Source organism: Vicugna pacos, chromosome 3 (genome assembly GCF_048564905.1).
Source record: "Vicugna pacos chromosome 3, VicPac4, whole genome shotgun sequence".
Taxonomy (NCBI): domain Eukaryota; kingdom Metazoa; phylum Chordata; class Mammalia; order Artiodactyla; family Camelidae; genus Vicugna; species Vicugna pacos.
Genome location: NC_132989.1, coordinates 36272531 through 36290538, shown reverse-complemented (window position 1 = coordinate 36290538; position 18008 = coordinate 36272531). Strand labels below are relative to the sequence as shown.

Genomic DNA, 18008 nt, shown 5'->3' with positions numbered 1-18008 from the left:
CGTGGACTGTGGTGAACAAGACAAAGAAAGGATCTCATCAGAGAGGCAGATGCATGAGCAGATAATCATATTAAGGTATGATAAGTACATTGAGTGTAATTTGCCGAGGAACTTTGCAGAGAGGAAGAGGTTGTAGATAATCTAAACTCCAAGTCGGGCGTAGGCTTGAATGCTTCCTTAGGAATTCCTTCCTAAGTAACCCCTAAGTCGAGTCTTTAAAAAATAAACTTTAGGAGGAAACAAAGTGAACTAGTCGGGTCAAGTCAGAATAAGCAGAAGCCACTCTAGATATTTCAGACAGAGGGAAATTAGGGTATTAGTTCCTGTGGTCCTGGAAGAGCTGAGACCCCACACTAAGCAGGATAACGCAATCCTGAGATGAGCAAAAGCAGGGGAGCCACCACCACCCCTAGGGCTGAGAGGATAAAGGAAAGAGATCCATTACCACCTGCAAATTAGGGCCTTAGTCCAGCACAGTCAAGAATGATGAGAATGATGCTGTTGATGCTGCCTTGTGGGAGCTGATGACATGCAGGAGGCACTGCCTGTAGCAGGGCAGAGGGGTGTGTGTGTGTGCGCGCGTGTGTGTGAGTGAGAGAGACAGACAGACAGACAGACAGACAGAGAGATAGAGAATATGAGACAGAGATAGAGAGAGAGAGACCTGCGCTCTAATCTTCTGCCCGAATCTTCCCTTAGCGAGACCTGCCAGGAGCCAGTCAGCTGACAAAGACACTGAGGAAATACAGTTACCTGAGAGAATGGATCTGAGAGTAAATAGGCAAATGATCACACCACTCATTGGCAAATGAAAAGTCAAGGGCGGGGTTCTCGATGGTTTGGGTGGTCAAGAAAGAAAAGAGATGTACACAGAGACATCAACATAAGCCAAAACTCAGGACAGGGAACATAATGGGGTGTTCACAGCATGCCCATCAGTGTCGTTTAAGTTTGCATTGTGAGTCTGAGGTTGGCAGGAGCTGAGCAGGAGGGAGGTACTCCACGTGAGTGGCTTCCTGTGGCTGGAGGAGGAACTGGCCGTCTGCCCTAAAAGCTGTGGAAAGACACTGAAGTGTTTTCAGTAGCAGAGTGTCAAGGCCATCATTATGTTTTAAGTCACTTGGTCAGTTGTGTAGCCTCAGAGGATTGATTTTTTTTTTAGCTGACTGACTCTGATTTTAATTTTATTTATTTATTTATTTTTACTGAAGTATAGTCAGTTACAGTGTGTCAGTTTCTGGTGTACAGCATAATGTTTTAGTAATACATATACATATATTTATTTTCATATCCTTTTTCATTGTAGGTTACTACAAGATATTGAATATAGTTCCTTGTGCTATACCAAAGAAACTTGATTATATTTGCAAATCTCAAACTCCCAAATTTATCCCTTCCCACCTCCTTCCCCCTAGTAACCATTAGATTGTTTACTATGTCTGAGAGTCTGTTTCTGTTTTGTAGATGAGTTCATTAGTGTATTCTTTTTTCTTTTTTTTTTTGATTCCACATATGAGTGATATCATATGGTATTTTTCTTTCTCTTTCTGGCTTACTTCACTTAGGATGATGCTCTCCAGATCCATCCATGTTGCAGTAAATGGCATTATTTTATTCTTTCTTATGGCTGAGTAGTATTACATTATATAAATATACCACAGCTTCTTTATCCAGTCACCTGTCTATGGACATTTAGGTTGTTTCTATGTCTTTGCTACTGTATATAGTGCTACTATGAACACTGGGATGCATGTATCTTTTTGAATTAGAGTTCTTTCCGGGTATATGCCCAGGAGTGGGATTGCTGGATCATATGGTAAGTCTGTTTTTAGTTTTTTGAGGAATCTCCATAGTGTTTTCCATAATGGTAGAGGAATGATTTTGAAGAAGCAAAAATGTACTAATTTCCCTGTCTTTGGTTTTATCCATCTCAGATTCATTCAAGCAAGAAACAATGAGAAGCTGTAATAAGGAAATGGTGGGAAGGATGGAAAGGATAAAAATTTAATTGACAGAATGATTGAATGCACAGGTGAGGCAGACAGAGTGGGCCAGGAATAATACTCAAGTCTCTAACTTCATCTGGGTGATGGACGATGGTGATGGTATTGCTAAGTAAGGTCAAGTTTGAGTTGGGGAGCCTATAGGACACCCAGATAGTGATATCAGGGAGCAGATGGATATCTGTACCTACAGGGGTCAGTGGTTGAGTGGGAAGAGAAGTGGGCCAGGACCTTGGATCTGTAGGGAGAAAAAAAAATTAGACCTTTAAAGGAAAAAGAGAAAGAATGTTGGACTGGTCTAGGTGTCATTGGATTTAGCGGTGGAAGTTGATCTTGTTTAAATAATTTTCAAAGGCAAAAGAAGTAAAAAGTTGAGGTGGGTTAGAAAGTAAAAGGAGACATGAAAGTGGCAACAGTGAATGTAGATGCCCCTTTTGAGATGTTTGGAGGAGAGGAGAGAGAAGATGGGATGGGATCCAAAGCTGGGATGAGTTTTACTTGTAGACTCAGTGAGACTTGAGGATGTGTGTGATCAGGGTGCAAAAAGCCAGAGATGGGTTTAATGCAGACCAAGGGGCTCAGGGCTGGAGTCAGGCCTGGAGAAGGTTGGGGAGATTTTCCCCAGCTGCATGCCAAGAAACTGAGCTTGTGCTGCAAAGACAGTGCATTTAGAATCCCAGTCTTTGGCAAAGAGCCCACGTAGCACCTTCTAGTTATGAGCAGAAGGCATCTCTATGACTGACTATATGATTTTTAGGAAATAAATACTAAAACTAGCAGTTGTATAACACTTTGTAACCTTCAGACTGGGTTCACGATTTCATTTGACCTGTGATCACCTTGTTACACACACCTTACACACACGTCACTGTGTGTGTTTAAACATAAACATCTATATGCATACAAACATATGTGTGTATACACGTTTCAGCCTCAGACGTTCGGGCCACTCTTCTTACAGTGGCAGCTCCTGCCCTCCCAGCCTCCTGTATTCTGATGGTGAGGCTGCCCCAGATTCTGCCCACAAAGCTTCCCCATCCTGGGCCCTCTCTTTCCACCTACAGCAAAGAAAGGCACCATCAGGGTCCTCACACTCTCAGACTTTTTCTTCACCATCTGGTTTTCAAAGACTCTCATCTTGCTCTGCTACCAAATTTCTTCCAGTTTTTAATCCCATATTTCTCCCCACTCCTACTGAAGGTTCTGCCAACCCACTGCTCTTTGGAGCCACGTAACTCTGGAGGGACTCTTGATTCAGTCACGTACAACTGGACTCAGTGGGGCAAATTACTCAGCTTTATGGAAGCTAATAATACCTCATGGGTTAGTGTGAGGATTTCAGGAGAGAACCTCTGTGATGGGTCCAGCTCAGTGCCAGGCTTAATCAATCTTAGCTCCTTTTCTGCACCAGAGTGGCCCGGAGCTCTTACGCATGTTTCCCAGCACTTAGCACACTAATATAATTAGCAGTATTAGTGTATCTAAAAGGCAATTACCATTTAATTGCTGTGGCCCCAGCCAGCCTGAAGTTCCTCTCCATTCACTTCTAATTTGGAGCTAGAGGTTTTCTGTCCTACCCTGGCTGGTCACAAAATGAGGGCCTTAGAGAAAATTGAAAAAACCTTCAGGCAGCCATGGATTGCAAGATAAAAAATCTGGTAATTCCCTCCATTTTGTTCTATATAAAAATGCAAATATCAATTTGTTCCTGGCCAGTGAACAAATGAGACGATTTCAGGCAGCATCTTTCTGGGACTTAGTGAATTATCCTGCTTGGTTAGAGCAGCGCCTCTCTCAGGAGGGCATGGCTGCCCCCATATGCGCTGTGCTGATCATCAAAATAAATGAGTGCCCTCTTGTAGATTCAGACTTAGACTCAAGTTTCAGGCATCTCTTCTTAAAAGACATTTATTTATATTACATCCTCAATTTAAAGGAGTAAATGCCCTTCCCTCAGCCTGTGAGATTTGTTTATCTTAGCGCTACTGTGAGAACTTAATGCCCAAATGAAGGCAGTGTGTTTTATTTCTTCTCCTACCCAGCGTTGCATAAAGTAACAGCAGCCTCTAATCAAGAGGAACCCAAAGTACTTTGAGATTTTTGAATCCAAATCTTTAATATTAGAACTGCACATGTACCCTTGAGGAACCCTAGATTGCCTTAAGCCACACGGAAAGCATTTACATCTGAACCACTTTACGTGTGATTGCAAGCTAAAGTAAATTCTAAATAACCTTAGCAGTTTGCGATTTGGAAAACGGCCTGGACCATATAAATTCCCCCTCAGTTCTTTTTCTGTTAAATCTGTTGCCAAAGTAAATGGAAGCCGTAGAGAACCTTTGAACTCCTCCGTTCTCAAATGACCTCAGTGAAGTCGGATTGGCAGAGCCAATGTTTAGTTTCCAACAGAAGAATTTTTTTCTTTCCTCCTTGAAGCGACGCATGACAGTTACCTTCCTTGGAGGAGGATGCAGCCCTCGGAGGTGGAGGACACAGGAGGGCTTCCTGGGTCCCCTCCCTGGCGCTGGACCATGTCCGTGCTTCTTAGAAATGGGCTTTCTGCCATCGGGAGTTCATTGCTGCAGCTCTTGGGGAGACTTGGAGTCAGCACCCAGGTTTCTTAGCACTTCTGCTTCACAAGTCAGTCAACTTGGCTTTGCTCTTGCCCTTTTCCCTTTCAGGAAGAACTGTTGAAAGCAGGAGGTCTGGAGTTCAGTCCCATCTCTTCCTGCTGGTTAGGGCAAGTGGCTTAACTTCTAGGAGCTGCAGTTTCCTTTACTGTGACCCGGAGATTAAAAGTAGTTCTGCCCACATGGGTCCTTCTCTTCTCTCAGTGTTTCATTCTTGTACTCATGACCACGCAGTTTATTATACATTGTGTTATTCATGATTTATTAATTATTAGTAAATAATTTATTTAAATATATCTTATAATAAATGATATATGTGTGTATACATGCATGTAATATAACAATATATACAACATATATATTATGCATCATTGTGTTCATATGACTAGACCATGTGACTCTTGAAGGCAGGGACAGTAGCTTCCACTCCTCTGTGTCATCCTTAGCATCTAGGCCATGCTGGGTCTGCGAAATGAGGCAGTCTCATGAAGGTACCTCTTTAGCCATATTGTGTCATAGTTAACAAAGAAAAGTGTTATCCATCAGTCCAGCGAACATTCACAAAAATTAATTTTACTCCCCTTATATTTTAATGTGTGCTTTTTTTCTAGTCTAGAAATAACCCTGAAGGGAAAAAATGACATTTATGTTTTACACTTTTGCCCTAATGCAGAGGAACGTGCTACATGTTTACTAATCCTTTGAAAAGCAAATGTTTATGTAAGCCATTTTTTGGGAGGGAGGAGAGATTTAGAAAACGTTTTTTTACCCTTAGCCCTCAGCTCTGAAAAGTCAGTAATATTTGCATGAGTTGTTACTGTTAGGACATATTTGAGAAATAGCATCATGTAGACAGTTTCTTAATTCATCACCGCAAATTAAATCTCCAGGTAAGGCAGGCTGTGTGCTGTCTGCTGTTTAGGTGTGCCTTCTCTGCTCTACACATTGACTCCGCAAGTCCCTGTGCGCAAACACGGTCAGGAGTGGGGGCCTTGCTGCTGCTGGCAACAGCCCTGTTTCAAGTAAGCATCTTGAACTGGTGTACAGAATGCTTAAAGATCTTTACAAGATGCAGAAGTGTAAATGCCCATAATGTGCGTTTTTATTATTGTAGGAGAATGGAGAAGACTAATTGCTGTCCACAAATCTTCATAACTTGTGTACTTTAAACCTAAAGAAACTCTTCTCAAAAGCAGTGTATTATAGGCGCTATATGTTGGGTGTGCTGACTGTAAGTCATTAGGGGGAGACAGAGAGCAGTCCACAGCAAATCCACGCTCTGACAGCGCGTGTGGAGAGGCAGTGGTTAAAAACCAGTGATTTCTGAATCGGTCACACCTGGCTGTGATTCCTGTGTCCATTACTTAGCACGAGGATTTACTTTCCTCTCTGGTCTTCTATTTTCTTATCTATGAACTAAGAATGATATTGAGGGTTAAATGAGGTTTCATTTAGAAAGTAAAACACCAACACGGTTCTGGCTCACATTGATGTTAAAGAAATGGTAGCCAACATGAGCATTATTATTGTGTTATTACTATATTATTATTATTGTTATTATTGTTATTATTATTATTATTATTACAAACTCAGGGGTACCCGTTTGACTGCAGTTGACACTGAGGTAATGGATGTTTCTTAGGGAAGAAAAATGTGGTGTGGGGACTCTGAGTTGGCTACCTGTCTTAATACCCAATTAGGGATGAAGGATTTAGTAGGAAGTGTCAGCGCCCAAGCTTTCCCACAATGGAATTGCAAGATCTAGCTTTCCTACCTGTTAACAGTGCTCTAAACCTCATACACATACCCTTATTGAAGGAGTTGGTGGGTACCACCAAATACCAATCTTATCCTTATGTAGATAAAACTGTGTTTTTCTGGTCAGGCCAGTAGTATCTTAATGAGACAACTCTCCCCGGCCAAAAGCCCTAATTTGTAGCATTTGCTAATTCCCCTGGTGTAAATACTCCTTGAATACCCAATTTCAGGCGTCCAATGTGAAGTCACTGAGCACAGCTCTGGGAAGAGATGTGCACAGTAGCTCAAGTCAGTGCAAGCTGGCTCCAGTGTGCCACTGGGTCAGAGTGAAGCATATGTGTGACAGTGTAGAACAGGACGATTGACAGCAAAACTTAGAAGCAAATAGAGGAAAAATAGTCTGTTCCCATCTTTCTGTCCTTGCTCTGCACTCTCCAACCATACTTAGGACAGAAATCTTTTACTAGCCTCATGTGCTGACTTGGCGGTGGAGGTGGAGGTGGGGGATGGAAGGGAGGGGTAGGGAGTGTCTCCCTAATGACATCCCAGTTGTCAGACTGTGTATTTAACCAGGAAGTTAGAGATTTGGTCATGGACATAATGCCCATGTTTATAAAAATGTCTTCCTCCTTTCCCTTTTCCTTTCCTTCCTTCCTTCCTCCCTCCCTCTCTTCTTTATTCCCTCCCCTATGGCCGCAGAAATATTTTCTACCATCTCTTTTGTAATCCCAACAACCCCAAGAGATCATCAGAACAGGTAACAGTATTCCTGCTTTGCAAAAACAGTAGAGAAATTAGAAAACTGCTCTACTTCATAAACCTCTATCATGTTATTAATGTCATTGGTAATATGTCATTTTGTTGTTTGGAAATCCTCATTGTTGTTCATACACTCTCGCTTTAATTTTTTTCATGAGTGGAGAGAGTCATTTCAACATCTGACCACGTGTCCTTTGCTGTCACAAATTTAATTTTATTCTCTCCCTCATGACTGTGGAAAATTGTATCACGCTGCATCTAGGAAATTACATTACAGTGTTATAAATACATTTCTGAGAACTCTTAATTAAGTGATGATACCTAGGACTTTCTCATTATAGTTAAGTCCCAAGAGGTGATAAAGCAGAACCCTTTTGAGAAGCTGTTTTGTTTTCAGCAGCTCAGCACTCGAGCAAGCAGAATTCTGTTATAGACCATCTCTGACCTGTTATGGTGACACCAGTTGATGATTGTGTCAACATAGTGGATTAGGAAAACCCAGGTCTTCTTTGCTAAAGACTTCATAAAAGTTTTCCAAATGCCTGATGACTCAAAGTGAAGCAGACGATGCTTGAGCTCACGGACTTGCCGTTTACCATGAAGCCATCCACGGATGTTCTTGAGATCATCGCTTGCACCCCTCTAATCCTTGTGAGCTTTGTTGGAAACATTTGTTTATTTTACTCTACAAGGAAATGTATCACTGGGCGTTTACAGACATCCTTTCTTCTAATTTTCAATCTTGGATCCGTCCACCTCATTAAAAACTCGGTGGTGAATGTCATGAAAATTGTTTATTCTTCTGGTTTCATATTGGATTCGGCCGGCTGCAAAGTTCTGTGCTTCACAGAGGCCCTGACGACGTCCCTGGCCATCTGGTTCATGTTACACTTTGCATTGCTCTACCTCCGGAGGCTTTACCAGACCGTCCACCCCTTGAGTGAGACTCCAAACCCGGACTGTCAGGAGCATCCCTTGAAGGTGGTTTCTGCACTTTGGATGGCTGGAGTGGCAGTGTACATCCCTGTATTGCTTTATGCTAGAAAATCTGAATACCTACATGCAGGAAATGATACAGACCCCTTGTCTACTAGCAGGATTCACACAGACTGCCTAATTGACTTTGGAAACAAGCAAGTAGAGTTTTACTATGGGAACACGTTTTTAGTTCTGATCGATATTCTTCCTTTATCCATCTTAGTCTTTGTCTGTTTCTGGATGTCTTTTCTCCTTTTGGAAAGAAAGAAGATGACATATGGTGACATCTGGATTGGAGATGATGATTCAGAAACTGAAATCCTTAGAGGAGCCAAGTTCAGTATTTTATTAATGTGGCTGATCACTCCACTCTGGATTTCTCACTTTATCTTAGTCTATTTCTTGAAGGACTTGGCAGCCTGTGTCTTTTTTCCAGCTGTTCTCACAGCCCTCTCTTCAGGCTTCTCTGCTCTCAGTCCTTTTCTGCTTATGCTGGTAAATTACAAAATGAAGTTGGTGTCCTTCTGTGGTGCCCAAGAGAAAAAACCCACACCACAGCCTGCAAATGGTGGTGTTTCTCCAAACGCTTAATGACAAAAAAAAAAAAAAATGAAAACCACAACTCTTAATCTTGGGGAAACAGACTATGTCACTGGGAGGTGCCCCTGAAGTGCCCATAGCTCTCATCAACAGAGTTTCTGAAAGAGGGACTAGAAGATTGACTCCTCCCCCAAAAAGACTTCTGAGGGAAACTGTACGAGAGGAAGATACATGAACACGAAGTTATCATAAGTTGAAGACAAACAGTCATCTCAACATTTGTTATTTTGGACAATATCACAGTTTTTAGTGTAGAAATTCTCAAATGATTCAACAGCCATCGCAGTCTCAAAATGAATTCAACATAAAAAACAATATATTAAGTATTTACTCTGTGTAAGGTATTGTGTTAAAAAAAAAAAACAGCAGATTGTGGAGACTGAGGATTACACTTCCTAGCTGAATTCCTTAAGGTATTTAACAGTAATCTTGTGTTTTCATCTTGAAATGCTTTGACACATATTGGCAATGCATTAGTTAAGTATGCAATGTTCAGTTTTTGCACCATTAATCAGGGTACCTCATCTGAGCTAGAAGCAGATTTTGTACATTTACCTTCCTCTAAGTATCTTTAGTAAATGAGGGCTACATAAAAGCATTGGATTAAAGAATTAGTGCTGGCTGAATCACACTCTCTGAGTATGTACAGATGTGCAAATATTTGGTTCCTACAGACATTTAGCCCACTATCCTTACTTAATCACCTAAATATCAAACTATACTCCTCTTCAGAAAAAAAGGAATACTTATTTTACAGAGAGTTTGTTTCCTCTTTTGGTTATTAAATTGGTAAATTTTAATTGGTAGAATTGATAAAATATTCATCATAATCTGTTCTGAATTTGAGTTTAATAAAAATAAGCACATTATAATTTAAAATACATGACTAGGATTTTATTTTTTACAGTTAGTCAATGTAGCCATTTGGACTGCTTCAGATTCAATGAGTAATAATTTTAAATATCTTATGATGCATACATGATGTGTAAGCATTGAATTTTAAGCTAATTCTTATTCAATTCTTGCATTTTTTATTTTCCTTTTTTATTGGTAGACGTGGGATTTATTATACCATAGTTCTAGTGAATGGATATCCCTAACTCGAGATTCTTGATCTGAAAAAGCCTCTAAAATTATAAACCTGGATCTCATTAACAGGAGGAACTTAGAACATCTTTGTTGCCATGAAGTGCTACAGAGAAAGGAAATTTTAAAGTAACCAAGGCCCAAATTTTTAAGGTTTGGTAGGCCAACGTCTGTCCCTTGTATAGTGTGGGAATTAAAGTACACACACACACACACACACACACACACGCGCACACACACACATGCATAGACTTAAGACCTTCTGAGGTTTCTGGGTGGTCTTCATGGGAAATGCTTATTGGAGTCAACTGAGGAAGTTTAATCAGAAGGGCACTAGGCATGGATCCTGTATAATGAAGTTAACATCTGTGGAGATGGGGGATGTGGGAAAGAGATCACCATCTTTTAATTAAATGCAGATGTAGCCAGGGCTGGGACCAGCCGTTGGTCTTAGGTAGTAGTTCTCAAGTGTGTTTCTGGGACCAGCAGAATCAAGCATCACCTGGGAACTTGATAGAAATGTAAATTCTCAGGCCCCAACCCGGACCTACTGAACCAGAAACTCCTGGGGTTGGACCCAGCAATTTGTTTTAATAAACCTTCTGGTTGATTCTCATGCAGGCTAAACTTTGAGAACCGGCGGTCTAGGGTTACTCAGAAGTTTATAGTTCTCACACACTATGAGTGGTAGGAGAACGAAGCCGAGATAACTGACTCCTGATGTAGTCTTTGATGCTCTCATACACAGTGCTGTTATGTCTACTTCTCTCTAAAATGGGGATCAGGATTATCAGCTGTGTTCCATACATTCTCAATAATAATTGCCAAACAAATCCACTGTAGAAATCAAGCAGTCTTTGCAAAATCAAGAATAAAGCATGACTTCAGGTGTGCCAAAAATTTGGAACTTGGATTTGGATAGGTTCCTGTGCATAACTGAGTAAGGGATCCAGTTCCTGAATTATTCCAAAGTTCCTTTCCAGAAGCCGGTACAAGACACGGTTGGCCTACGCCCAGGCTCAACTTCCCAGTGCTGGAAATGTTTCCTTTTTCTTCCCAGATATTTTCTTTTTGTTTGGGCCTCATTAGGTCATAGTTTTGTCCTTGTGGAATTGGTAAGTTTTCATCGTCAACAGAGAGTAAATCATATTCTCACTGAATGAACAACTTTCCAGTTCTCTTTTAAAAATCATTTTCACTTTAAGTCTCTTGCTCTCTATCTCTCTATTCCTCTCGCTTAGCCTCCATATTTCATTCACATTCCCGGTGGGATCAGGCTGGCAGATGAAATAGGAAAAGGGCAGTTCAACAAAGGTTGTCATGGTAGCACCTTGGAGAGGGGTCAGAGTTGGTCAGGACTGTCTTGAGGTCCTTGTTTGGGACTGCACACAGTCTCCTAGTTAGAAGGTTGTGTGTTTCTCCTTTTCAATGCAGGATTGTCATCTTTCTCCCTCAGAGGATCCCTCCAAATCTCTAAATGAACAGTTTCTTGCTAGGGTGGTTGTGATCTTGTCAAGGAGCCCATTCCATTTAAGTCCATTCCAAATGTCATTATTAGGAAGTTTTTGCTGACACTGGCATCCCTGAAACTTTCTTCAAGAGCTACCCTTGAAGGCAAATCCTCCTTTTACCTAATGGCTGTTCAGATTCGTAGAGAGAGAGGAGTGCTTTTTCTCTTCTCCAAGGTAGATACTTCCTTAGCTATGCCACTGAGACAGAGTTTTCCAGCCACTGGCTGTCTTGACTTTCTTGCCCTGTCTTGGTGTGCTCCAGTTTGCCTGTGGCTTTCTCAAGGAGTGGCTTCCAGAACTGAACACAGGGCTTAAAAACAAAGGTCCTTTCTGGGGAAAGTTCTGGTAGAAGTTAATTCATTCTCGGTATTAGATTTTAGAACTAATGACATTACCTCTAAATCATTTGCAAGAACTTTAAACTACAAGCTAGGGCTCAAACTATAAAAAGACTGTGTTGTAAATCAACTATACTTCAATTTAAAAAAAAGCTACAAAAAGACCTTTGTAGGGATTTCTCAGAACAATTCTGATCTCTAGAATAAGGTTCTCTAGTACAGTGGTATTTTACTTGCCTTTTTAACAAGACATAAAGCAGGATGGTCATAATCAAATTTTCTTTGAAGGTGAAGATAAAATATTAAACCAACTGGCTATGGTATACAATGCATTTATAGGCCACTTCAGGGATGTCTGTTGGTAAGATATATTAGGTACACAAAGGCCTATATACACTTTTCTTTAATGATGATAATCATGCCTACTTATTATATGCCTGTTTATTTTTATTGAAGTATAATCAATTTACAATGTGTCAGTTTGTGTACAGCATAATAGTTCAGTCATGCATATACATAACATACATTCATTTTCATATTCTTTTTCATTTCATTCTTTTTCATTTCATTCTCAGCAAGATACTGAATATAGTGTATACTATACAGTATACACTTGTTGTTTATCTATTTTATTTGTAGTAGTTGGTATCTGCAAATGTCAAACTCCCAATTTATCCCTTCCTATCCCCTTCCCCCCAAGTAACCATAAGTTTGTTTTCTATGTCTGTGAGTCTGTTTCTGTTTTGTAAATAAGTTCATTTGTCCTTTTTTTTTGATTCCACATATAAGTGATATCATATGATATTTGTCTTTCTCTTTCTGGCTTACTTCACTTAGACTGACAATCTCGAGGTCCGTCCATGTTGCTGCAAATGGCAGTATTTTATTCTTTTTTATGGTTGAATAGTATTCCATTGTATAAATATACCACAACTTCTTTATCCAATCATCATTGATGGACATTAAGGTTGTTCCCATGTCTTTGGCTGTTGTAAATAGTGCTGCTGTGAACACTGGGGTGGATATATCTTTTCGAATTAAAGTTCCCTTCGGATATATGCCCAGGAGTGGGATTGCTGGATCATATACCATTCTATTGAGACTCTGCTGGAGAGAGGAAAGAGCAATTTGTTTGGAGTTGTACTTCTTGGACACCCAAAGGGATACAGTTCAGGGCTGAAGATACATTTGGAATTCTGACCTAGATGGTTCAAAGAGCTGCCCATGCTTCTGAACAGTCCAGGGGGCAAATCAGAAGAGCTCTGGACTTATTATTGGGAAGTGGTTTGTCTGAGCTGGCTTTGCACCTGTTTAGTAGTACATAACATTGGCCAAAACATTCCTGAGTTTTACCATCAGTAAAATAGGAAGAATGTGATTGCAAATTGCAATACACACCCTCTGCCTCCTTCACAGAGTTGTCATAAATAAACTCAGATAAAAAGTATTGGGGGTGATTTGAAAAAAATAAAATGTTTGATACAGGTGAGGTGTTACTTGACCACTGCAGTTCTGGAAAGCTGAAATAAGGGAGAAAAGCAAACTTATCATCAGAAACTCTGGCTGTGTGTTAGGCAGTTGCAGAACCTCTCTGAGCTTTGGTCTCCTTATTTGCACCAAGGAGATTATAAAGATATTTGTCTCCCATGGTCTTTGTGAAACGTGACAGAGTATATGTAAAAGTTCCCAGACATTGCCCATGGTGTGAAGTTTTGCTTCACAAATGTTTGTGAGCCTTCAAGCAGGAAACACAGCTCTCCTCCCCCAGAGCTAGAGCAGACTCAATATATTACATTGAAGTCCATTTGATAGCAAATACTCATTTGTACTTTATCTAAACCTGCCAGACAATCCAGTATTCCAGCATATGCTCTGTTTACACTCTGGCTTTGAAAATGCTCTCCTGACCACTGTGCTTCCCAGCCCACCCTGGCCATTACCCTTCTAGACCCCTTTTTTGAAGCAGAAACAGCAATAGGTGTTAATGTTACCCATCTTCCAGGAAACTCTGCTCCAGGATTGTCCCCTCCAGGCCTGTGCCCGTGCTCTAACACTTCCTAGAACACTTCCTCCTGCTCCTGTAAGTCCCTCACCATTTGTACCCTCACCTGCATCTCCAAGGTCTAGGTTAGGTGTCCCAGGCGCCTGTGTGTTTGCTCGTCTCAGCAAGGACCACAGTGTATCGTAATGGCTTGTCTTCTTGTCTGTTTCCCCCGGTGCTGTATGCCCTGTACTGGCCTAGAGAGTAGCATCAGTCTTAGCCAGCATGTACACGTGGGAATATTCCATAAATGAAGAAGGGGTTCAAATCTACACAGCTTGTGCTTCCCCCTTTCTGCTCATGGGTACCTCTTGGCTCTTCTTCAGTTACCTCTTTCCAGTAGAAATTTCTTGCCTCTATCATTTTTCTGTCTTAAGACTAGGCATTTAGTGACTGCCATGCTGCTGGCCACTGTTGAATCAAAGACTGAAAGAAACTGAATCCAGCATTTGGAATGAGCTGCTTCCTTGCCAGCCAAGCTCCTGAGCCAACTGGGGACATTTCATATATTCCACTTCTTTCCACCCAAGCCTTCCAGGACTTAGAGCTTTTTCTGAGCTCTCGTTTTATGAGAGAAAGAAAGTTCAGTATCGATGTAAGGCTTTCAAACTGAGAGTATATCCCAGTACAAATCTGCCCGTGTGTGTGTGTGCACATGTGCGTGAGCGCACGTGCATGTGTGTGTGGAAGGATGTAGGCAGCTGCTGTGTTTCCCAAGTATCAGAGAATTAAAGAGTAAAGAAAGAAGTTGTAATGCAGATCAACTGAGGTTACCTCATCACCGAATGTACCCTGTTCATTTATTTTGACAGGCCCAACTTACTTTTTAATAACCAGGCCTCATAGTACACTGGTAAATGTAGCAATAGTGACTTTGGCAGAAAAGGAGAAATCCGTGTAACATGAGCCTCCAGAATGAGTCCATGCTGACTCCTTATAAAGCAGAGTGAGGCAATTCATTTGAAGAAGAATTTCAGTAGAGCAATTTATGTGATATGTGACTGTAGTCACAAATCAGTGAGCCTTTCATGAGCCAAGCACACCAGAATGTGTACCTTAAACGAGGGTACTTTCTCAAAGAAATTTTGTCGGCCACTCCAAGCCATTACCCAACAGATTTTTGTGAGTCTTCCTGTGGAATTCTTTTCAGAGTCAGTTTTCAAGTCACTCTGCAAAAACTGTAAAATGTTGCCTGAAAATCAGACTAAAGGGAGGAGGCTATTTTTTAAATGGATGCCTACTTTGTATTATTCAGTTGGACTCCTGGCTGCTTGGAGCTCTTTCCTAAATTGAATCTTCTCTGAAGGAAGCAGTTGGGGCCATCACTGAGGTCACCCAGGAGAAGGTGACATAGCGTTGATAGACCCATTAGGGCCATGAGCCCCTGCTGAACATTTTAATAGGCACTGGAGGGACTTCTGTTCTTGGCAGTTCATCAAAACTCTGTGAGAGCAGGAAAAACCCGACAGACATTGTGTACCGTTGATGCTCGTTGCTTCTTTGCTCTTTTCCTCCTCTAGCTGGCATCAGTCCAGAGTTTGGGTAAAGTTTCTCCTGGTGCCTTGGACACATCAGAAGAAGGGGTACAGTGTGTTACCAATAGCTTCTCCATAGCATGAGGGTCCCTGTTACCTGCCCTGTGTCCCCGCATTCTACTATTTGTATTCTTTCCCTCCCTATAATCTTTCCTACCCAAATTAGCAGAGCTAAGCCATTGGAAATTGTTTCCTTTACCTTTTTCTCTGCTCTCCACCCTCCCACCCCCTGCCCAATGTCTATCTTCGCCTTTCCCCACCTTAAAAAAGATTAAAGACACAACCTACCTGCCTCAGTAAGTAACAAATTAAAAATCGCCAGTGTCAGTGAAGAGAAATTCAAAGCCCAATTGAGCTTGGAATGGAATGATTTCAATCAGCCAGCAGTACTTGAGTTACAAAACAGAGCTTGTAAGAGGTGTGCCAAGGGGAGGGGGTGACAATACAGAAGAAAGCCCTTGGAGAATCTGGGACAAGCACTACAGCTTGTAGAATCGGGGCTGATGGGGTGAGGGTGCAGGACACATTTATAGACGATTGGGCTCTAAGATCCCAGAGGGGCCCACGGCCAACTATGATGTATAGCAGTACAAATCTCATGTAAAGAGTTTTAAGCTGGACTGCCCTTTCTGAGGAAGCTGACAAATATTTTTCACTGAGGTGTAAACCCACTCTCGTCGGCCTTGAGCAGGTTTGGCCCTCTTAGGTCTAAGCTGCGATCCGGCCATGTGGAGGGTGGTGTCTGTCTTTTTCTGGGCTTGTTCTTGGCACAGCCTCTGCCCTTCCCCTCTCGTCACAATGGTGGAGTGGCACCATGTGGGTTCACAATGCCAGTGACAACAAGGCAAGAATGTCTCCTTCCTCCAGTTGTAAAGTGAAAGAAACGTAATCCCCGCCTCGTAGCATGTTATGGGGTTTGCGAAGGTTCTCTTTTTCTAGTACTAAGAGATAAAATGGGGGCTCTGGAAAAGCACACACTGAAACATGCTGGTAGTTTATTTGTAAGAAGTTTTGTTTTGCTGCTGTTTTGGTATGAGAATTTAAAACAGTCGTAAACTACAAATTCAATGCTGAAATACAAATGAAGTTAGTATCGTTTGGCAGGAGGTACAAGTAAGAGCGGGGAGAAGATGGCACTTAATGTTTAATACTGAATTCCTTTGAAGGGTGGACGATTCAGATGCCCCCAACGCCAGGCAGGGTGTCAATGAGGAGAGCAGATGAGGGTGCTGGGGGTCTGGGGCACACACCCCATAGGGCCTCTCCGGACAGGTAGTTTGAGACAACTGTTACCATGGAGAATGCAGGCCTGTGCTGCCCAAGCTTCAGATATTTTTTAAAGTGAAGCCAGAATCCACAGTGTTATGTGAAATCACCAAAAGTCTACAAGTTGGCAAAAGATTCAAATTTTGGCAAACCCCGCTAGGGCCAAGCGCGTCACATCTGTGGACCAGAGTTGGCTCATGGGCCTCTGGTGTGTGCCCTTGGTCGGTGTGCATTCTGTCAGAGCCAGTGCGACAGCCACAAAGGCGAGCTCGCCGGTTTCCACTGGGGGCTGGTGTGTGGGGTGGGATGGTGTCTGGAGAGCACAGGAGAAAAGCACACCCCTCCCAGCTCAGTTTCCTTATCATGGTGGCTTATGTACAGCAGCTGCTGTAAACCTGACCTCGTCCCTTCCATCACATCCCTAAGTCCTCAGAAGAAAGTGCTAGAGGGTGCCCGCCACGTGCTCAGTGGAAGGGCAGAGGGGGAAGGAAGCAGCAATGTAACGATCACTGGGACAACTGTGGTCTCAGCTGAAAAGAAGCAATTAATGTTGGGCATGTGGCCAAGACTGGTGAACCACAGGGATTTCTGCACATTGTAAATGAGTTTGTAATACTTTCACAGTGGCACCTTGAAAGAAAGAAGCATGGAAACCAAACCAAAGGAATTGTGTCGTGGATAGAATAAGGCATGTCAAAGGAGATGGCTGTGTTTGGGGATCCATTGGGAAGTAAAGGAGAGACCTGTACACCTGGGACCCCTTAGTCTGAGGCTGGACCACTTATCCAACCCACTGAGATAAATCTGGCCTTCCTATAATGAGCTGAAACAGTTGTAACTCTTGTGTTCTGGCCTATAGAATAAAGAATCTCACTGCCAACCTCCAAGTCCAAATATAAAGATTTTCTGTTTTCATGTCATAATTTATATCATCCACTGGACATGTTCCATCAGAATGGCTATGCTCAAATGGAAATTGTCCTTCATATTGTCAAGAACCCTTCAAACAGGGGCTCAATGATTATTTGTTAATTTGTTTAATTAAACCGTGTTCATTTTCCCTTTCACATTTAGTTTTATATTTCCATATATTTAGAGATCCACTCAGTCTCCAGCTTTGATGCATGTTTTTCTGCTTCATCTCCTCATGTTTCCATGTTTCTGTACCCTATCCTGATACCCAGAATTATCTTTGTGCTCACCAAAGCCTTGGGAATAGAGTCTGTAAATCAACAGTTCATTGTGGAGTACAGATTTAACGAAAAGAAATTGGACTGGAAGAAAATGTGTTACTTGACAAGCTGGAATCTAAGGTCTGGATTGTCTCAGAATCCACCAGAATGGAAGAGAAAGTTATTTTGAGTAATTTGCAAGTATGAGTGTGCATGTTTTTCTCTGAGAAGCTTTGTGTGAATTAGAGGAAAAGTGATGTATTTTTGTGCCAAGCACTTTGCTTAAGACCCTATTTTTAGATTTCTATAAATAATAAAATTTGATATAGAT

At 41.7% G+C, this 18008-nt stretch overlaps 2 protein-coding genes across 12 annotated transcripts in view; both read left to right on the top strand.

Moving 5' to 3' along the window:
- SNCAIP (synuclein alpha interacting protein) overlaps positions 1–18008 on the top strand; it is a 212089-nt gene that overhangs the window by 122843 nt on the left and 71238 nt on the right. The window lies entirely within an intron of this gene.
- LOC116278169 (uncharacterized) lies at positions 7632–8719 on the top strand. Its single transcript, XM_031673124.2, has one exon. The coding sequence runs from the start codon at positions 7718–7720 to the stop codon at positions 8717–8719; it is 1002 nt and encodes a 333-aa protein (XP_031528984.2). The 5' UTR covers positions 7632–7717.

Coding starts and splice junctions, on each gene's coding strand:
- LOC116278169 (XM_031673124.2), top strand. CDS start 7,718: ATGCTTGAGCTCACGGACTTGCCGTTTACCATGAAGCCATCCACGGAT.